Consider the following 18,959-nt stretch of genomic DNA (forward strand, 5'->3'; position numbering starts at 1 on the left):
AAATGTCCCAACTATTTGGAAATTAAATAACATATTTCTATATCTTCACTGATGTAGTCATTACATCTACATAAACATTTATCAAAATTCATCTAAACGTAAACTTAAGATGTGTACATTTTACTGTACATAAATATTTACCTCAATAAAATAATGGGAAAAAAGTTCAATGTTAGCTGAATTCAAAGAAACTCAAGAGGTAGGAGTATCTATGTCTAAATTGCAGTGAAAATACTGAAGTATAATTCCTCATGTAACCTAGATTCTCTAAGCTTGTTCAGTCTGTCTTGGAAAATTCTTAAGATAGTCAACCTCATTAAATAGATTTTTTTCTTACAGCATAACATGGTAGCTCTAAGTTTCTGCTCAAAAGATACAGCATATTATTCTTTTTTTTTTATTAAAGATTTTATTTATTTATTTGACAGAGAGACATAGCGAGAGAGGGAACACAAGCAAGGGGAGTAGGAGTGGGAGAGGGAGAAACAGGCTTCCTGCAGAGCAGGGAGCCCGATGTGGGGCTCGATCCCAGGACCCTGGGATCATGACCTGAGCCAAAGGCAGACGCTTAACGACTGAGCCAACCAGGTGCCCCAAAAGATACAGCATATTATTCTTCCATTCAACAAACATTTATTGAGTTCAGTATGGTAGGAGGCAGAAGTAACAAAAAACTTCTATATTAAAAGAAAGAAGGGGTGCTACATCAATAATTAGGAAAGGCACTTGATCTAATTTGATTATGTCTGAACTGAGTTTTTAATTACAAATATCAGAGAAGAAACTATTTTGGAAGAGGGACAGTAACATACAATGGAAATATGGGAACACAGTAAACCTGGGGGACTTTAAGCAGTGTAGTACAGGTATACAGTGGCCAAAGATCAAGATTTTGAGCAGGAGGGCATAGCATACGAAGGGCTTTGTTTAAAATTCAGGATAAAATTCATAAGTAACCTGATTAAATCTGCATTTTAAAACAATAACTAATAGCAAGATGGAGGATAATCTAAAGTGGGGCAAGATTTAAGGCAGATTATCAGTTAATAAACTATGGTAGCAGGCAAGGCAATACACAACAGGGCCTAATAGAGCAGAATCAACAAGAGTAGGTATCTTAAAAAAAAAAAAAAAAAGATTTTATTTATTTATTTCACAGAGAGAGAGAGAGAGCACAAGCAGGGGGAGCAGCAGAGGGAGAGGGAGAAGAAGACTTCCTGCTGAGCAGGGAGCCCAACCCGGGGCTCACTCCCAAGACCCCAGGATCATGACAGGAGCCAAAGAAGATGCCCAACCGACTGAATGACCAGGCGCGCCCTGTGAAGACACATATTGGCACCAGAATACATAATATTTAATTCCTCATGTACGAATTTGGCTTCTACATAAGACTGAGCCTCTTAAATGTAGGAAGTCTGTCTTTTGTATCTAGCAGGGATTAGAGAATTAATAGTTGTCCGAACAATTATCAAACTGAATAGATTTGACATACTTGCTCAATTATCTCCATGGCTTAATAGGTCTTTTATACATAGTATAGCTTGCATGAGAAATCCCCTAAGATTCTTGCTAAAAATGTAGATTTTTAGGGTACTACCCTAGACTTAATGAATCAGTATCCAGAAGTTGTGCCCCAGGAACCTGTTATTTTATGTAAGCTTCTAGGTGACTATTATGCACATTAAAGTTTAAAATCATTAAGCAATTCTCTAATCCAAAGAGATTTTCTTGGGGACAATCTGCCATTCTAAAAACCTCTGTCAGGGCGCCTGGGTGGCTCAGTCGTTAAGCGTCTGCCTTCGGCTCAGGTCACGATCCCAGGGTCCTGGGATCAAGTCCCACATCAGGCTCCCTGCTCTGCGGGAAGCCTGCTTCTCCCTCTCCCACTCCCCCTGCTTGTGTTCCTGCTCTCACTATGTCTCTGTCAAAAAAAAATAAATAAAATCTTTAAAAAAAATAAAATAAAAACCTCTATGCTTTCTTACTTTTGTTTGGATATCAGGTACTCTATTCTCTACCAAAGAAAGGATGGAGGAAAAATACATTCCTAATCTCAACAGTAAGTAAGCTGTATGGGTTTCAAAAATATCTGTCTTAGAAAAAACTATTGTCACCAATTTCCCCCCCTACTGACAAAGTTTCCAATGGCATGATAAACATTAGATTTGCAAAGTAAGCACTGAACGCAAACCACACAAGCTGCGCATTGTCCAGAGTCAGGAATTGGACAGTGGTTATATTTGGTAGATTTGATTTAGATTTCATTTAGGAAAATTTGAATTTTTCCATATACCTAATAATATCAAGTGATATCAAAGGGAATAGTTTCTTTCTTTTTTTTTTTTCCCTTAACGCTGGGGTGATTTGTAGTGCAACTAAAAGAAAAAACCTTTTCTTAACATTTCTAGTCATTTAAATAATTAATTTTTAAAATAATACCCTATTTGATTAGTTTTTAAACTCCTTTATAAAAACAAATTCAAGGAATAGACAATCCATAAAAAGTAGTGTGATGTATTTCTTAGCTAATATTTAAAATCAGTAAGTTTCCCACATGATAGAAATGTATTCCATTCCAGATTGATCACTGACAAAGGAGGAAGATTTTAACCTATTATTTAAATGTGTTTATTAACATAAGATTTAAATTCTTTTTCTGGTTTCATTCTCTCATTGATAGGGGGGAGAGGGAGTGTTTCCAGGATTTTTTTTTTTTTTTTTTTTTAGAGAGAGAGAGAGCATGAGCAAGGGGGAGGGGCAGAGGGAGAAGGAGAAACAGACTCCCTGCTCAGCAGGGAGCCCAATGTGGGACTCGAACCCAGGACCCTGGTATCATGACCATCTGGCATCAAGCTGAAGGCAGATGCTTAACCGACTGAACCACCCAGCGCCCTCAGGATTTTTGTCTTAACTAAATTATGTAAGATGACAAAGCAAAGGTCTATAAATATTGAAATAAAATTCTAATATACTATGGTACTCCCTACAAAATACAAAGTAATGGTTTTTGTGAGTTAAGAAAGAAGCTACAAAAAATTTAAAAGGCAGCTCTCTTCCAAAATTTTAAAACAGTAATTTTGATCATATTTATATTTAAAAGATAATAAAATCAAGTCCCAACAGAATCAGGAACTTTAGCAAAATCACATGTTCAGACATATCATCTAAATAAAGAAAAATAATAAAGTAGCAAATAGGTTTTGAATTCAGGGTAAGACTGTTTAGTAAAAGAATTCTCTCTTCATTATCACTGACTAGCTATATCTGTCTGTATGGGTCAAGCTTTTAGAAAAAATTATGTGCCTAGTGCTGAAAAGTTCTAAAATCAGATTGTGGTAATGGTTGCACAATGCTTTAAATTCACTTAAAAAACTCCTGAGTTGTACATTTAAAACAAGTGAATTTTGTGGTATGGAAATTATGCTTCAATAAAGCTGTTAAAAAAAATTATATGTGTTTATAAAATAGCAAATGAATGACCAATCTCATTTTCTCAACATCCTGAGAGTTATCTTAACTTAGAAGCAATTAGATATCATGAAGATACTAGCTATCACTAGTGACCACTGTATGCTGATGATTTGAGACTTCCGAACCTATGAGACTACTCAGAGTCAGGCGTGGGGGGCCATAGCAATCCCTTTAGACATTAATCAAGACCAAAAGATGTCTCAGAGAAGGCTATACTTCGACATATAAGCAACTAGCTCATTCAATCCTTATCAAAATGTCATTATTGGTGAAAGCTAGATAAGCTACCCACTGCTTTGTCCTAGAACAGTGATAAATAATAGTAATTGTGCTAACTTCTATTACTCGTTTTTTAATTGTCCATGGCTTCTATGAGTTCATTTACTTATCATTTTCTAAATTCCACAGACATTGGTAGGTTCTGGGAATATATAATTTTGATGGGGGAAATATTTCCAACATAATGTGGTAAGTTCCAGGACAGTGGTTTCACAAGGGTCAGGGGTCTGAGAAAACACAGAAAAGTATCATTTATTGCTAAAAAAAAAATAGCCTGCAGGTATGGTATGGTAGAGAATGTCAAAAAAATTTCTTTGAAGAACTGACATCTAAACTGAAACTTGAAAGGATGAATAGGTATCAGTCAGGAAAGAAGAAACAGTATTCTAAGCAAAGAGAACAACAGCAGGAACAAAGATTTAGAGCCATGAAACAGTATACTGCAGGGAGGGAATTAGTGACAGTTCAAAATTACTTACATATATTTCAAGGCAAGGAAATATGGGAAAGAAAGTGAAAACAATATGAAGAATTTTTCATAAAGCTCAACTTACTCAGTTTAAACGATTTTATTTTAACTATTGATCATCTAGAAGTGAAAAAAATATTGGTTTGAAAATCCTATAAATCTGGGACCACTACTCCATATTTTAGAAAGTTTGATAATGTGAGATGTTCCCATATTTTCCTCTTTCCCCAAAACATTCCTGTTATAAACACTGTTAAAACAACAGCAGGTTATTGAGGATAAAGTAACCAGAATATACTTTCACAACTACAAGCAAAATACCATTTCCAACAGCAAATACTTGCTTTCTTTTGTCATTAAACTCTTAAAAAAATATTAAAAATTTTAAAAATTTACCTTAAAACAGTGCAGTAAGGATGCAGTGAGGGTAGGTTAAGTTTACAACCTTGCAATCATAATGAAATAGTTGTCCTATGCACAATCTGAAGTTTGTCAAGCCTTTTCTCCTTTTCCAAAAACTATGCCACATTTGTATTTTTTCACTGTGTAATATGTTGCTAGATCATGAGGCCTGCTGTTACCAACTAGAAGAAAATCTTACAGCAGAGAATACTCAGACAATTATTTCATAATATCATTTTTTCAATTTGATAACCTCAACCCATACTCCAAGATCACTTACCTGTTTTACATTGTATCCTGCTTTTGCACTTGTTTCAATAAACATAACATTCAGCTCTTTGGCTTTCCTTTCTCCTTCCTCAATAGATACTTGTCTGTAAAAAAAATTTTTAAGATAAATTCTTCTTTTGGCAAGACTGATATTATAAAGACTACAAACAAGATTCTGAAAAGAACTTTTCTTGACAGGGGTGCTAGGTATACAGGTGAGACTAGTTTGAGAGCTCATCAAGCTGCAGTACATTTAAAATTTGTGCACTTCTGTGTGTATGTTATACCTAACTAAACAATTTTTTAAAAAGACATTTTTTAAATGATTTAATGATTTGCTTTTTTACTTGGCTGGGCTCATCCTGTAATTTTTTTTGTTTTTAAAAACTTAATAGCCTACTATTTTCTCTTCATATAAAATCATAAGAATTTAGCCTTATGATTAAAAACTTCATGTAAAATAATTTTTTATGACCAAACTGTTAAAAATATGTTTTTTTCAAATGTTATACTACAGTGGAAAATGCTGCTATAAACATCTTTTTGCATAATATTTTGTGCACTGTGGGTCATTTCTTTAGGATGGATTTTGTGTATTTCTGTAAGTAGAACAAGTAAGTCAAAAGACATGTATGTTGAAGTCTCTTGATACATTTTATAGGGCATTTGGTGATGCATTATAATTAGGAGTGTGTCTCAAATTGTAATACACTCTTCAAGTACAAGATAATGTCACTTATCTTGGTATTCCTAGTGCCTAGCTGACACATAGGTGTTTAATAAATATGGAAATATTCTAATTAAATGAATCTAAAATATCAGCTGACAAACCCTGCTTCCTACAACACAGAAAACCAAAGCAATACAAGAGAATTTCCACAAGCTCTCACAGCATCAATCCACTGATCTACATGTGTGTGCCCTTATATTCTACCTCTAGTCCTGCTACTATGGAGGAAACTGTCCTTATTCCACATTCTCTTATGTAACAATCCAATTGTTAATCTTTTGCTACATCTGTTTGTTTTATCCTCATTCTCTATGTATTTACACGTGTATATACATTTTAAAAAACACATATTTGAGAATAAGTTGACAATTTGCAGACCTTTAGCCCTAAATATATCAACAGTGTGAATTTCTTTAAAATAATTCTGTCAGGGGCGCCTGGGTGGCTCAGTCATTAAGCATCTGCCTTCGGCTCAGGTCATGATCCCCGGGTCCTGGGATCCAGCCCTGCATCAGGCTCCCTGCTCAGCAGGAAGCCTGCTTCTCCCTCTCCCACTCCCTCTGCTTGTGTTCCCTCTCTCGTGGTATCTCTCTCTGTCAAAATAAATAAATAAAATCTTTAAAAAAAAAAATCCTGTCAGATGCCCTAAAATTTACTCCTTGGACCTCTATTTACAATTACTCCCTTGGTGATCCCATGCAGTCTTGTGGTTTTAAGTCCATCTACATGCTGATTATTCCCAAACTTATATATCTAGCCTGGACGGCTACTCTGAACTCCAGACTCCAATATCCAATTGCCTACCTGACATCTAATTAGATATTAGGATATCTAATATCAAGTCTAAATTTATTTGTTCATTTATTTGAGAGGGAGGAAGGGGGTGAGAGAGAGAATCTTAAGCAGGCTACACGCCCAGCTCAGAGCCCAAAGCAGGGCTCCGTCTCACAACCCTGAGATCATGACCTAAACCAAAATCAAGAGTGGATGCTTAACCAACTGAGCCACCCAGGCACCCCTAGCAATTCTAAATTTAAAATGACCAAAACCGAAGTCATGATATTCCATCCCAAACCATTCCTTTATGTAGTCTCTTCCTATCTCAGTTAACGACAATTACTCAGGCTAAGAATCTAGGTGTCATTTTGAATCCTCCTTCTCCCACAACTCCATATTCTGTCCATCACTATGTATTCTATCCACTGCATGAGTTTATCTTGACAATTCCATCTTCAAAATATATCTGAACTTGAAGGCGCCTGGGTGGCTCAGTTGTTAAGCGTCTGCCTGCTCAGCTCAGGTCATGATCTCAGGGTCCTGGGATCGAGCCCCACATCGGGCTCCCTGCTCAGCGGGAAGCCTGCTTCTCCCTCTCCCACTCCCCCTGCTTGTGTTCCTGATCTCGCTCTCTCTCTCTGTCAAATAAATAAATAAAATCTTTAAAAAATAAATTTAAAAAAATATATATATCTGAACTTGACCACTGATCACCACACAAGCTGCCACTACCCTGGTCCAAGTCATCATCATTTCTTGCTTGGATTACAGTCTGGATTACCCTCCTCGCTTCTACTCTTATGTATTTTCAACAGAGCAAACATTGATCTATGAAAAGTTACTCTTCTGCTTGAACCCTTCAATCTCATTCAGAGTCTTCATTTTGTCCCACTTGACCTAGCCTTTATCATTTTTTTTTTTTAAACCTCATCACCTCCTACACTTTTCATCATTCTCTTTACCAGCTATATAGGGCTCCATGCTGTTCTTCAAATAAACTAAGTATATTCCCAACTCAGGGATTTTGCATTTTCTGGGCCAGAAATTTGCAGGGGTGACTCCCTTCCTTCCTTAGCATGTGTACTCAAAAGACATCAGTCATCTTCTCAATGAAGTCTTCCATTCCCCCCCCCCTTTTTTTTTTAAAGATTTTATTCATTTATTTGACAGAGACACAGCGAGAGAGGGAACACAAGCAGGGGCAGTGGGAGAGGGAGAAGCAGGCTTCCCGCAGAGCAGGGAGCCCGATGTGGGACTCGATCCCAGGACCCTGGGACCATGACCTGAGCCGAAGGCAGACGCTTAACGACTGAGCCACCCAGGGGCCCCTGAAGTCTTCCATTCCTATCCCACCTAATATTTCAAACTCACACTTGACATTTCAAATTTCTTTTTCCTGCTTTTTTACTCTTAGCATGTATCATTATCGAACATACTATGTATTTCTTAAATTATTATTATTACTTTTTTACTTATTTACTGCCTGGTTCATTCTCTGAAATAAAAGTTCCTTGAAGACTTGTCTTTTTTTGTTCACTATTCTATCCTAGAGTAGCATCCTCTGAAACATAAGTGATAATAAATACTTCTGAATGAATGATTATTATGAGTGAATGATTATCCTACATATAAATGATTCCAGACAGAAATTCTTCCTAGTTTTAGAACTAGTAGTCACCCTAATAAAATGGTTGAAGATTAGCTACAGCAATGGTCCCAACTATGGTTTTATTTTTGTCAGAATCACCTAGGAAGACTTATTAAAATATAAATTCAAGGGCCCCACACTAAACTAATTGAATTACAGCATCTAGAGGTAGGATATAAAACCCTAAAATTTTTAAAGTTGACAATGATCCTTCACAGCCAGAATCTTAAAAGAGGGTCTAATAAACTATTGACCAATTGATTCTCAGGTTTGGAACATTTGGGAATCACTGGCTACAGAGAATAGAAAGTACTGCACATTGAGGTGCTTATATTGAAACACTGGAACAGATATACTCTGGTATTTCCTCCAAGTTTTTACCAAAAATATGTAATTCTCAATGTGATAAAGACATTTAACTTTGAATCATTTTTATTAAAACTTTTTCTCCCAGGGGTGCCTGGGTGGCTCAGTTGTTAAGCGTCTGCCTTCGGCTTAGGTCCTGGGATCGAGCCCAGCATCAGGCTCCCTGCTCCGCAAGAAGCCTGCTTCTCCCTCTCCCACTCCTCTGCTTGTGTTCCTTCTCTGTGTCTCTCTCTGTCAAATAAATAAATAAAATCTTTTTTTAAAAAAATTTTAAAACCTTTTCTCCTGATTACAAAAGTAATTTTTTAGAAGACCAATCATTAACATTAAAGTCGTCCATAATCCCACTCCCTTCCCAAAGATGTATAGTGACAGTTAAGTTCCATGTATGCTTAATGCAGATTTGTTCTAAGCAAAAGAATATATATATCTCTACCACCTTTAATTTTTTTTTTAACAGAAAGGATATCATGCTACGCATACTGATCAAGTGAATTTTTTTAAGCTTCATGTGTTAGACATCAATAAATTTCTCTCATTTTTTTTTAGTAGCTACAAGTATTTCATTTATAAAATGCTACTGCTCCTGATGGACATTTAGATTGATTTTTTTTTTAGTATTACAAATAATGTTGCAATAAACATTCTTATATGTTCATTTTTTCACATTTCTGCAGGTGTATCTGTGGAATAAATTACTGGAGGTAGGTTTGAGTCAATGAATATTTCATTCATTCATTCATTCGAGAGAGAGAGAGAAAGGGAGGGAGAACATGAGAGAGAAAGCATGACCAGTGAGGAGGACAAAGGGAGAGAGAGAAGCAGGCTCCCCGCTGAGCAGGGAGCCCGACATGGGGCTCCATCCCAGGACCCTGGGATCACGACCTGAGCCGAAGGCAGACACCCAACCGACTGAGCCACCCAGGTGCCCTGAGTCAATGAATATTTTAAATTCTTATACTGTTGAACTGTTTCATCCCCAAATTATACTAGTTACAGGGTGCCTGGGTGGCTCAGTCAGTTAAGCCTCTCCACCCCCTTCCGCTTGCACTCTCTTTCTCTCAAATATATAAATAAAATCTTTCTAAAAAATTATATTTGTTACATTTTCAGTATATGAGTTTCTTTTTAAATTTTCTTTTATTATGTTATGTTAGTCACCATACATTACTTCATTAGTTTTTGATGTAGTGTTCCATGATTCATTGTTCGTGTAACACCCAGTGCTCCATTCAATACATGCTCTCCTTAACACCCATCACTGGGCTAACCCATCCCCCCACCCCCCTCCCCTCTAGAACCCTCAGTTTGTTTCTCAGAGTCCATAGTCTCTCATGGTTCCTCTCCCCCTCCGATTTCCCCCCCTTCATTTTTCCCTTCCTACTATCTTCTTTTTTTCTTTTTTTCCATATAATGTATTATTTGTTTCAGAGGTACAGGTCTGTGATTCATCAGTCTTACACAATTCACAGTGCCCACCATAGCAGATACCCTCCCCAATGTCCATCACCCAGCCACCCCCCACCACTCCAGCAACCCTCAGTTTGTTTCCTGAGATTAAGAGTCTCTTATTGTTTGTCTCCCTCTCTGGTTTCGTCTTGTTTCATTTTTCCCTCCCTTCCCCTATGATCCTCTGTCTTGTTTCTCAAATTCCTCTATCAGTAAGATCATATGATACTTGTCTTTCTCTGATTGACTTATTTCACTTAGCATAATACCCTCTAGTTCCATCCATGTCATTGCAAATGGCAAGATTTTGTGTTTTTTGATGGCTGCATAATATTCCATTGTAGTTCTTATTTAGATTCTTGACAATACTGTGCATTATCAATCTTCTGAATAATGGCTGATCTAATTGGTGAATATGATCTTTATATTTATATATTCAGACTTAAACCAATGTTTCTCTTTATGGCTTTAGGATTTCATGTCATGCTTATAAAAGGCCACCCACCTACTACCAAAAATTTTTTCTTCTAATGCTTATTTAACAAACCTTTAAATCTTTTACTCATTTTAAAATTAAAGGGTGATAGTCTGGCAAAACTTGCTGAGAAACACAGTAATTCCAAACCAATGGACAAATATTACCTTGAAGAAAAAAAATCACTTTATGTATAATTGAGGTAAGTTTCTAGCATTTATGTACTCAACTGAAATATGACACAATAAAAGAACAGATGCTATATGCAACCTTTTAGATAACTCTGGCTATTATAACAGAAAGCAATTCAGATATACAATTTTCCTATTTAAAAATGAAAGTACTAGGGACTCTCTACTAGAAGAATATATACCTACATGATCTATAAATTCTTTTTTTCTTTTTAACAGATTTTATTTATTTATTAGAGAGAGAGAGAAAGCACAAGCAGCGGGAGTGGCAGGCAGAGGGAGAAGCAGGCTCCTCGCTAAGCAAGGAGCCTGATGCGGGACTCGATGCGGGACTTGATCCCAGGACCCTGGGATCATGACCTGAGCCGAAGGCAGATGCTTAACTGACTGAGCCACCCAGGCGTCCCATGATCTACAAATTCTGAGTGGAGATATATAAAATAGTGAAAACTCATGATGCCAACTGATGTCCAAACAAGTATTTTCATAAAGGAAAGATGATCATACTCTGAGTTTACTTTTAAATCAAGACAGACTTTTTTGTCATTCTACTGCCAATTCCAAATGAGGTACCATGGGAAGAAATGGGCTTAACATTTCCACAAGCCTTTGAACATATTGGATTTCTTTGCAACATTTTAATTAATAGTACAAGTTCAATACCTGAATTTCAATATCCATCTCATGAATAAACAAACAGCAAATAGTAAAAGCTTCTACTATTAAGTAAAATGGTCAAGACTATTTAAAGCAGAAAGAATATCCAGTAGATTACTTAGGATGCTGAAGGCAGATATTCAAGCCATGGGTTCTACAGTGAATGTTAATAATTTTGTATCCTGTGACTTGAATATGGCTTTGCTCATTTGACTAAGGTACCACAATCAAGCTATTCAGTTCAACTACACAGTCTGGTTCAACCATACAATTTAAAAAAAGGAAAGAAAAACTACACCACTGAATTATAATGAATATTTATAAGAAGACTACCAAAAGAGTGTGCATTTAATCATTATGAATAATTTTTAAGGATAGGATTTGTTCCTAAAACATTTTGTTCTTTAACAGAATAGTGCCCATGTTTATGAGGCCTAAAAAATGCAAAATAGTTACCAGCTTCATGTATAAACAATCTTCTTTTCCCCCATGTGTAAACAATTTTGCACAAAAGCTATTTACACATGGGCTTACACAAAACAAAAAAACTCATTTTCCTTTAAGGACTGAGTTTAATGTTTACATTTATATTTCAGGTTCTCACACTAAAGAAAAGGGGAGTATAAACTTAAGAATTAAACATGTTTCCTTTCAAAACAATTCTTCAGTAATAAAAATAACAGGCTGCTTAACAAAGATATCAAATATTTGATACATATACAAAATCACTCTATACCTTTTGTCAGCAAGATCTGTTTTATTTCCTACTAGCATGATGATAACATCACTTCCTCTTTCTGTTCTGACATCATCAATCCATTTTGTAGTTTGCTGGAATGAGTTAACATCTGGTATAGGAGGGTGGACAGAGAGATTAGTGTTACTGCAAAGCTTCCCCAAGTGATAAACCAAACAACAACAACAACAACAACAACAAAAAACAAATCCTGGAAGTTGGGGAGGGGGTGGCACATTAGGATCCACTTTTAATGTGCCTGCAACATGACTCCATTTTATCTGAGTACAACTGTCAGTGATATAAACAAATCAAAAGAATAAAGTACTCAAGGTTCCTTTTATAGTAGTTTAAAATTTTTGGACATGACCAAATGAGTGCAACGTACCATATGTAACTGGGGGGGGGGGGGACCTTTTTAAAATGCAAGGACAGCTATGACAGATAATATGGTGTCACATTGCCACAATGTTTTTTTTTGATTACTTACACATACCCAGCATAACAAAGAAAGCATCTCCAAAAGTAGGTCAGCCAGTAAATCCCAACACATCCAGAAAATTTATAAAGCCTTTACATAGCTTTCAACACCACTTTGTTTGCATTGCTTGTTCAGTTTGTGATCACTTTAACTTGAAGTTCATTAGTTTAATGCACCAGAATCACTTGTAACAAAATCCATCTTTCCTAGCACTGCATTCTAAGTAGAATGCTTCAGTATTTTTTACAGCAGCTCCAGAAAACAGTATACTAATGTTTTAACCACATGTGCACAATTTTTAAAGAAAAATACACGAGGTTTCACTTGATTTGGTTAAAGTAAGCACAAACATTTTAAAGCTGCAAAACTTGTCAATGCACAGTAATGAACATACACATTTTTTAAACAAGTAGCAACCCAAAGTAAAGCTTTAAGAAAAGAAAGACTGCATATAGCACCTAACCCACCCCCCAAAAAAAGGTCTCTGAATGCAAACTTATAATTCTGCCATAGCAATTATTAAGTAGATATGACTTCTGGTTGAGCACATATGCAAAAATGTACAGTAAGAATATCACTAGCTCAAACCAATAGTTTATGTAAGATTCTCTTTAAAGTAAGTTTAAGATGTAACATTATTCTGGTTTTCCTACAAATTATGGACCACTACATGGAATGATGGCTTAATACTGTCTAATGTATATATAATAAACCAATTTACAAAGACAATTTTAATCAGAGAGCATTTCCCTGTCAGTCACCATATTCTGTGGAAAATTTACAGGCACTTAAAATGCCAAAGACCTTATTTAGTCTTTAGGGAAAAGAAAAAGGAAGATCATTACTTGTTTCAATCTCCTATTTAAAATTTCTTCTTGGAGAGAAATGAAAGTAATTTGTTAGCAACAAAGTCAGTCAGTCACAGAATCCAGATGTGATTCAAATGAAAACGATTAATAGAAAACTGCACATTATATGTTTTCTCTGCCTTCCTCTATAGAGAGAGGATGGCTGGAAGTGGAAAGCAGAGAAAAGTTGGCTAGTGGAAGCTTTTAATAGCCTCAACAGAAAGCCTTGGAGGTTTTGAAAATTTTGGCAAGAGGCTTAAATGCAGATTATTTTATTTTAGAGAAATCTGAGATCAAGTTAAATGAAAAAGGAGACATTCTTCCAACCATAATTACGGTGTGACTTAGGGATAACAGGATACTAAGAAAGCCTTGGAGAGGATCCATAATTAGATCTGAAGGAAAATTTCCAGGGCAAAAAAAATCTGGCACAGTGGAAATAAAGCATGTTGGTACAAACACCAAAGCAAATATTTCTGACCTAACTGGTATATGATAAGGTTTACTATGACAAAACTCATTTTTACATGCTAGTATAGAAAACAAGCACAAGACAAGAACATGCATGCAGCTAAGCTAAAGGTTGAAAGATTAGAAATGCGTAATTCCCCCCCACTCACTTGTGATATCATAAACAACAACTGCCACAGTGGAGTCACGAATGTAGCTAGGAATCAAGCTCCTGAACCGCTCTTGACCTGCTGTGTCCCATAATTGCAATCGTACCTAACAAAATCAGTCAAACAAGCAAGAAAAATAAGAAAGGTCAACCCGTTGCAAAATACCTACTTGTGATATCGTAAACTACTACGGCTGCAGCAGAATCACGGATGTAACTGGGAATGAGGCTACGGAAACGTTCCTGACCCGCAGTATCCCAAAGCTGCAGCCTGATCTGTGGGATGGGAAAAAATAAATAAAAAAAAAAAAACCAAACTCATACTAAAAAGAAAAAAGAAATAATGTTTTTAAAAGGGGGAAGGTGGGAAGAAGGTAAAAAGTAGACTCATGCAAAAGGTTGCAGGGATGTGAGGATTGAAAATAATACAAAATTCCTTTCCTTTTTTAAAAGGGAGTATATAAAAAATTTGCTTGCTCTGAAGGTATGTGACTTAAATATGGCAATGTGAAAGATTTCATAGAATCAGAAATACAGCTTTTTTTTACTCCCTATAACATCTCTTTGGATCTTATGCCTTCCGGATAGCAAAAAGTAGACTGTGTTGATGTTCAAATAGTGAGCATAAAAGGGAAAAATGAAGGTAAATGCCAATGCGCAGCCCCGGCTATCAGAGTAAAGGAATGAATGCTTCTCTGAAAACCTCTCTGAAGCTAGAATTCGTCTCTTTTTTATTGGATCCAGAACACTGTGAAATTGGGTCTCTGACTACTGTGCGTATGTTTCTCCTACACGTTTCTTCCCAGAACATTGTATATAACCTAACAAAAAAGGAGAAATATCTTTTCGCAACTCTACATAAAAATGTTTTCTTACTTCTTCATATCTATATTTGAGGAAGAAAAGCCTGAAAATAAGCATTCAGTTATCTTACCATTATAAAGCAATTTCTAAGCTTTGAAAATTTAAGAAACGACATGTTGTATATTAAAACATAAAAGAGAACATTCAAAAGAAAAACTTACACACTTATATGAAAAAGCATTAGAGATACAATAATTTTTTGGGGGTATAGGTCCTGAAATATTACATTTAATAAGACAGTCACTGTTTAGTTGATAGGAATCTCTTCCAGGGACAGTGGGCTAGAATACAGAATTTACACTATGCTTAAAGGGAGCATTCCAAAAGATAGGCATCTAAATCCAACAAATAAATACACATTACCTCTACCTATTCACTGTCACTTTGGTATTCATCATATTCTGACAAATAAAATTTTGAAATTCACAAATTATGTGATATTCAAATGAGATATTTTTGAATGCCTCAAGAGTAGCACTCAAAAGGTCTTTAGCAGCTCTAATTTCTTTATGAAAACACATTTTTCATTATCTCAATGCTATTTGTTATCATTTTTCCAAATCAGGGCGACAAATTTTGTTTAGCAAGCCTAGGGCATTCAGTATTTTCCAAACAACTTGGCTTTCTCTCCTCTTTGGATTTTACTTAGGGATTAAGCCAGAATGCTAAGTACTACCACTCTGTTAATAATAGTTTTTCTCAAAGCCTGTAAACTAACTTTCTCTACTTTGCTAAGAGCTTCTTATGGTGACAATCATCAATTATAGCTTTGATCATAGTTTTCTATCCTGGAGTGTTGCAGAAAATTGCACACTGAAAACATTACTCACTGTTCGATCCTCCAAGTACATTGTTTTTGATAAAAAGTCAATACCAATTGTTGCCTGTAAAACAGAATAAAACAAAGAAGTTAAAAAATAAAATAAAAATAATAATAGTTTAGGAGGTGCTTGGGTGGCTCAGTCGATTAGGCGTCTGCCTTCAGCTCAGGTCCCTATCTCAAGCCCCGCATGGGGCTCCCTGCTCAGCAGGGAGTCGGCCTCTCCCTCTGCCCCTCCCCCCATGCATGCGCTCTCTCAAATAAATAAATAAATAAATTGAAAACATAATAATAGTTTAATGGCAGTTCAGGGTTCAAATGGTAATTATGACTGTAGGAGAAATAATGAATTAAACACATAAACACATCATAGCCAAATAAGAATGAACAAAATTTTCAGTGATAATGGTTTCCACCTACTGAGCACGTGTGCTAAAGAATTCTTTTAGGCCTTTTACACGATCATCTCTAATCCTCATACATCTCTGCAAGGTAGCTACTGCCATTCTTATTTTTATCATTTTAACAATATTGGGGTTTAGGGATGCGTGGGTGGCTCAGCTGGTTAAGCGTCTGCCTTCGGCTCAGGTCATGATCTCAGGATCCTGGGATCAAGTCCCACACAGGGCTCCTTGCTCAGTGGGGAGCCTGCTTCTCCCTCTGCCCCACCCCCACCCCCGTTTGTGCGCACACTCTCTCTCTCTCTGATAAATAAATAAAAATCTTTAAAAACAAAAACAAAAACAAAATACCCCCAAAAAACAATACTGGGGTTCAGAGAAGTTAAAAAACTTGTCCAGGGGAACAAAGCTTCTGCTGTGGAGTTGGGAGTAAAAGTCCAGCTCTTTCCAAAATATAATGATTATAATATATATTTATTATATATATTTAAGTTGTGATAAAATACACATAATAAAATTAACCATCTTAACCATTTTTTAAAATACTATTTTTTGGGAGTAGTTTTAGGTTCATAGCGAAACTGAAAGGTGCAGAGATTTTCCATATACTCCCTTACCCCCACATAGGCATTAACACGCCCTATTGTTAACATCCCCTGCCAAAGTGGTACATTTGTTACAGCTGATGAACCTACACTGACACTGATATATTTTTTTAAGATAGATTTTATTTTTAAATTGTGGTAAAACAAATATCATAAAATGCGACATTTTTGGGCACCTGGGTGGCTCAGTTGGTTAGGCAGTTGCCTTTGGCTCAGGTCATGATCCCAGGGTCCTGGGATCGAGCCCTGCATTGGGCTCCCTGCTTCATGGGAAGTCTGCTTCTCTCTCTCTCTCTTTCTCTACCCCTTCCCCCCGCTCATGTGCTCACTCTCTCTCTTAAATAAAATCTTTAAAAAAATAAAATGTAACCACATTAAATGTACAATTCAATGGCATTGATTATATCCACAAAGATGTATAACTGTCAACATTATTTTTAAAGCTTTTCTATAACCTCAAACAGAAACTGTACCCATTAAGCAATAACTTATCAGAATGTATGGATAGCCCACAATTTTTTTTTTTCATTCATCTATTAATGGACATTTGGGTTGTTTCCACCTTTTGGCTGCTGTGAGTTCCTATACTGAATTGTTCAGTATATACTAGTAGAACTGCTAGGCCATATGATAATTCTACTTAAACTTTGTGAGGAAATGCCACACTGGCTTCCACAGCAGCTGCACCACTTTAAATTTCCAATAGCAATACATGAAGGTTCCAATTTTTCCACATTCTTGCCAGAATTTGGTATTTTCTTTTTATATATAATACTCATCCTAGTAGGTAGGAAGTGGAATCTTTTTGTGATTTTGATTTGCAGTTCTCTAATGACTAATAATGTTAAGCATCTTTTCATGTGCTTACTGGCCATTTGTACAACCTCTCTGAATAAATGTCTATTCAAGTCCTTTGCCCATTTTTAAACGGAGTTTGTCATTTTATTATTGATATGCAAGAGTTCTTTATAGATCCTAGATACTAAACCCTTCTCGGATATGTAATTTTCAAATATTTCCTCCCATTATGTAGGTTGAGCCTGGTGTTTTTATTGAAAATCAATTGTCCGGTGCCTGGGTGGCTCAGTCTGTTGAGTGTACGACTCTTGATTTAGGCTTGGGTCACAATCTCAGGGTCCTGGGATCTAGCCCTGCATTGGGCTTCATGCTCAGTGGGGAGTCTGCATGAACTCTCTCCCTGTGCCCCTCCCCCACTTTGTGCACAAGGGCATGCTTGCACACTCTCTAAAATAAATAAATCTTTAAAAAATTTTTTAAAAAAGAAAATCAATTGTCAATAGATATGTGGATTTACTTATGGATTCCCTATTCTATTCCAGTGGTCTATAGGTCTATCATTGTTCTGATTACTGTAGCTTTGTAATAAATTTTGAAATCAGGAAGTGTGTGTCCTCCTTTTTTTTTTTTTTTTTAATTTTTTATTTATTTATTTGTCAGAGAGAGTGAGCATGAGCGGGTTGGGGCGGGGGGAGAAGCAGGCTCCCCACTGAGTAGGGAGCCCAACGTGGGGCTCAATCCCAGGACCCTGGGTTCATGACCTGAACCGAAGGCAGATGCAAAACCAACTGAGCCACCCAGGTGCCCTATTTTTCTTTTTCAAGACTGTTCTGGCTTTTGCAATTTAGAATCGGCTCTTTCATTTATACACAAATGGCAGTAGAAATCTGATAGGGACTGCATTAAATCAGTAGATTGCTTTCAGTAGTTAGTATCAACATCTTAACAATATTAAGTCTTCTAAGCCCTTTGCCCAGGATGTCTCTCCATTTATTTAGGTCTTCTTTAATTTTTTTTGAGCAGCGTTTTGCAGATTTCAATTATACACAGACTTTTATTAAGAAAGCAAGCAAGGGGTGCCTGGGTGGCTCAGAGGGTTAAGCGTCTGCCTTTGGCTCATGTCATGATCCCAGGGTCCTGGGATCAAGACCTGCATTGGGTTCCCTGCTCAGCGGGGAGACTGCTTCTCCCTCTCCCTCTACTGCTCCCCCTGCTTGTGCTCTCTCTCTCTGTTAAATAAATAAAATCTTAAAAAAAAAAAAAAAAGCAAGCTAGCTTTCCCCTTTATCCTAAACTATGTGACTATGTATTTCAATTACATTTCTAAATTTAGGGCTTAAATATACATAACCTAAGTACGAATTCCATCTTATGACATTCAGTCTGAAAATGTATATCCTGTTCTGCTATAGGCTGGGATAATGGGTTCATAAATGTGAATTACTGTGCAAAAGCATCTAACTGACAAACCTGAGGAATGTACAGGAATGGTATGGGCTACATTTAACAAATCTCACCCAGAGAAGCTCATTTAATCAGACAATGTGGTAGAGGCAGCTAACTTTCTACACAAATATCCACCTTCCCCTTCCTTATTAAAACA

At 36.4% G+C, this 18,959-nt stretch overlaps 1 protein-coding gene across 4 annotated transcripts in view; it reads right to left on the reverse strand.

Annotated features, from left to right (window-relative positions):
- Positions 1 to 18,959, reverse strand: part of RAB6A (RAB6A, member RAS oncogene family) — a 77,289-nt gene that overhangs the window by 12,054 nt on the left and 46,276 nt on the right. For 2 of the 4 annotated variants that reach the window (XM_036119508.2, XM_078058531.1), the window contains exons 3-6: positions 15,563 to 15,616; positions 14,039 to 14,144; positions 11,921 to 12,032; positions 4,902 to 4,995 (exon numbers count right to left, since the gene is read on the reverse strand). In XM_036119508.2, coding sequence (XP_035975401.1) covers positions 4,902 to 4,995; positions 11,921 to 12,032; positions 14,039 to 14,144; positions 15,563 to 15,616 — 366 coding nt within the window. Of the gene's footprint in view, positions 1 to 4,901; positions 4,996 to 11,920; positions 12,033 to 13,869; positions 13,976 to 14,038; positions 14,145 to 15,562; positions 15,617 to 18,959 lie in introns of all 4 variants that reach the window. The other 2 variants (XM_036119507.2, XM_078058530.1) reach the window with 1 other exon arrangement.

This window comes from Halichoerus grypus, chromosome 11 (assembly GCF_964656455.1).
Source record: "Halichoerus grypus chromosome 11, mHalGry1.hap1.1, whole genome shotgun sequence".
Taxonomy (NCBI): Eukaryota; Metazoa; Chordata; class Mammalia; order Carnivora; family Phocidae; genus Halichoerus; species Halichoerus grypus.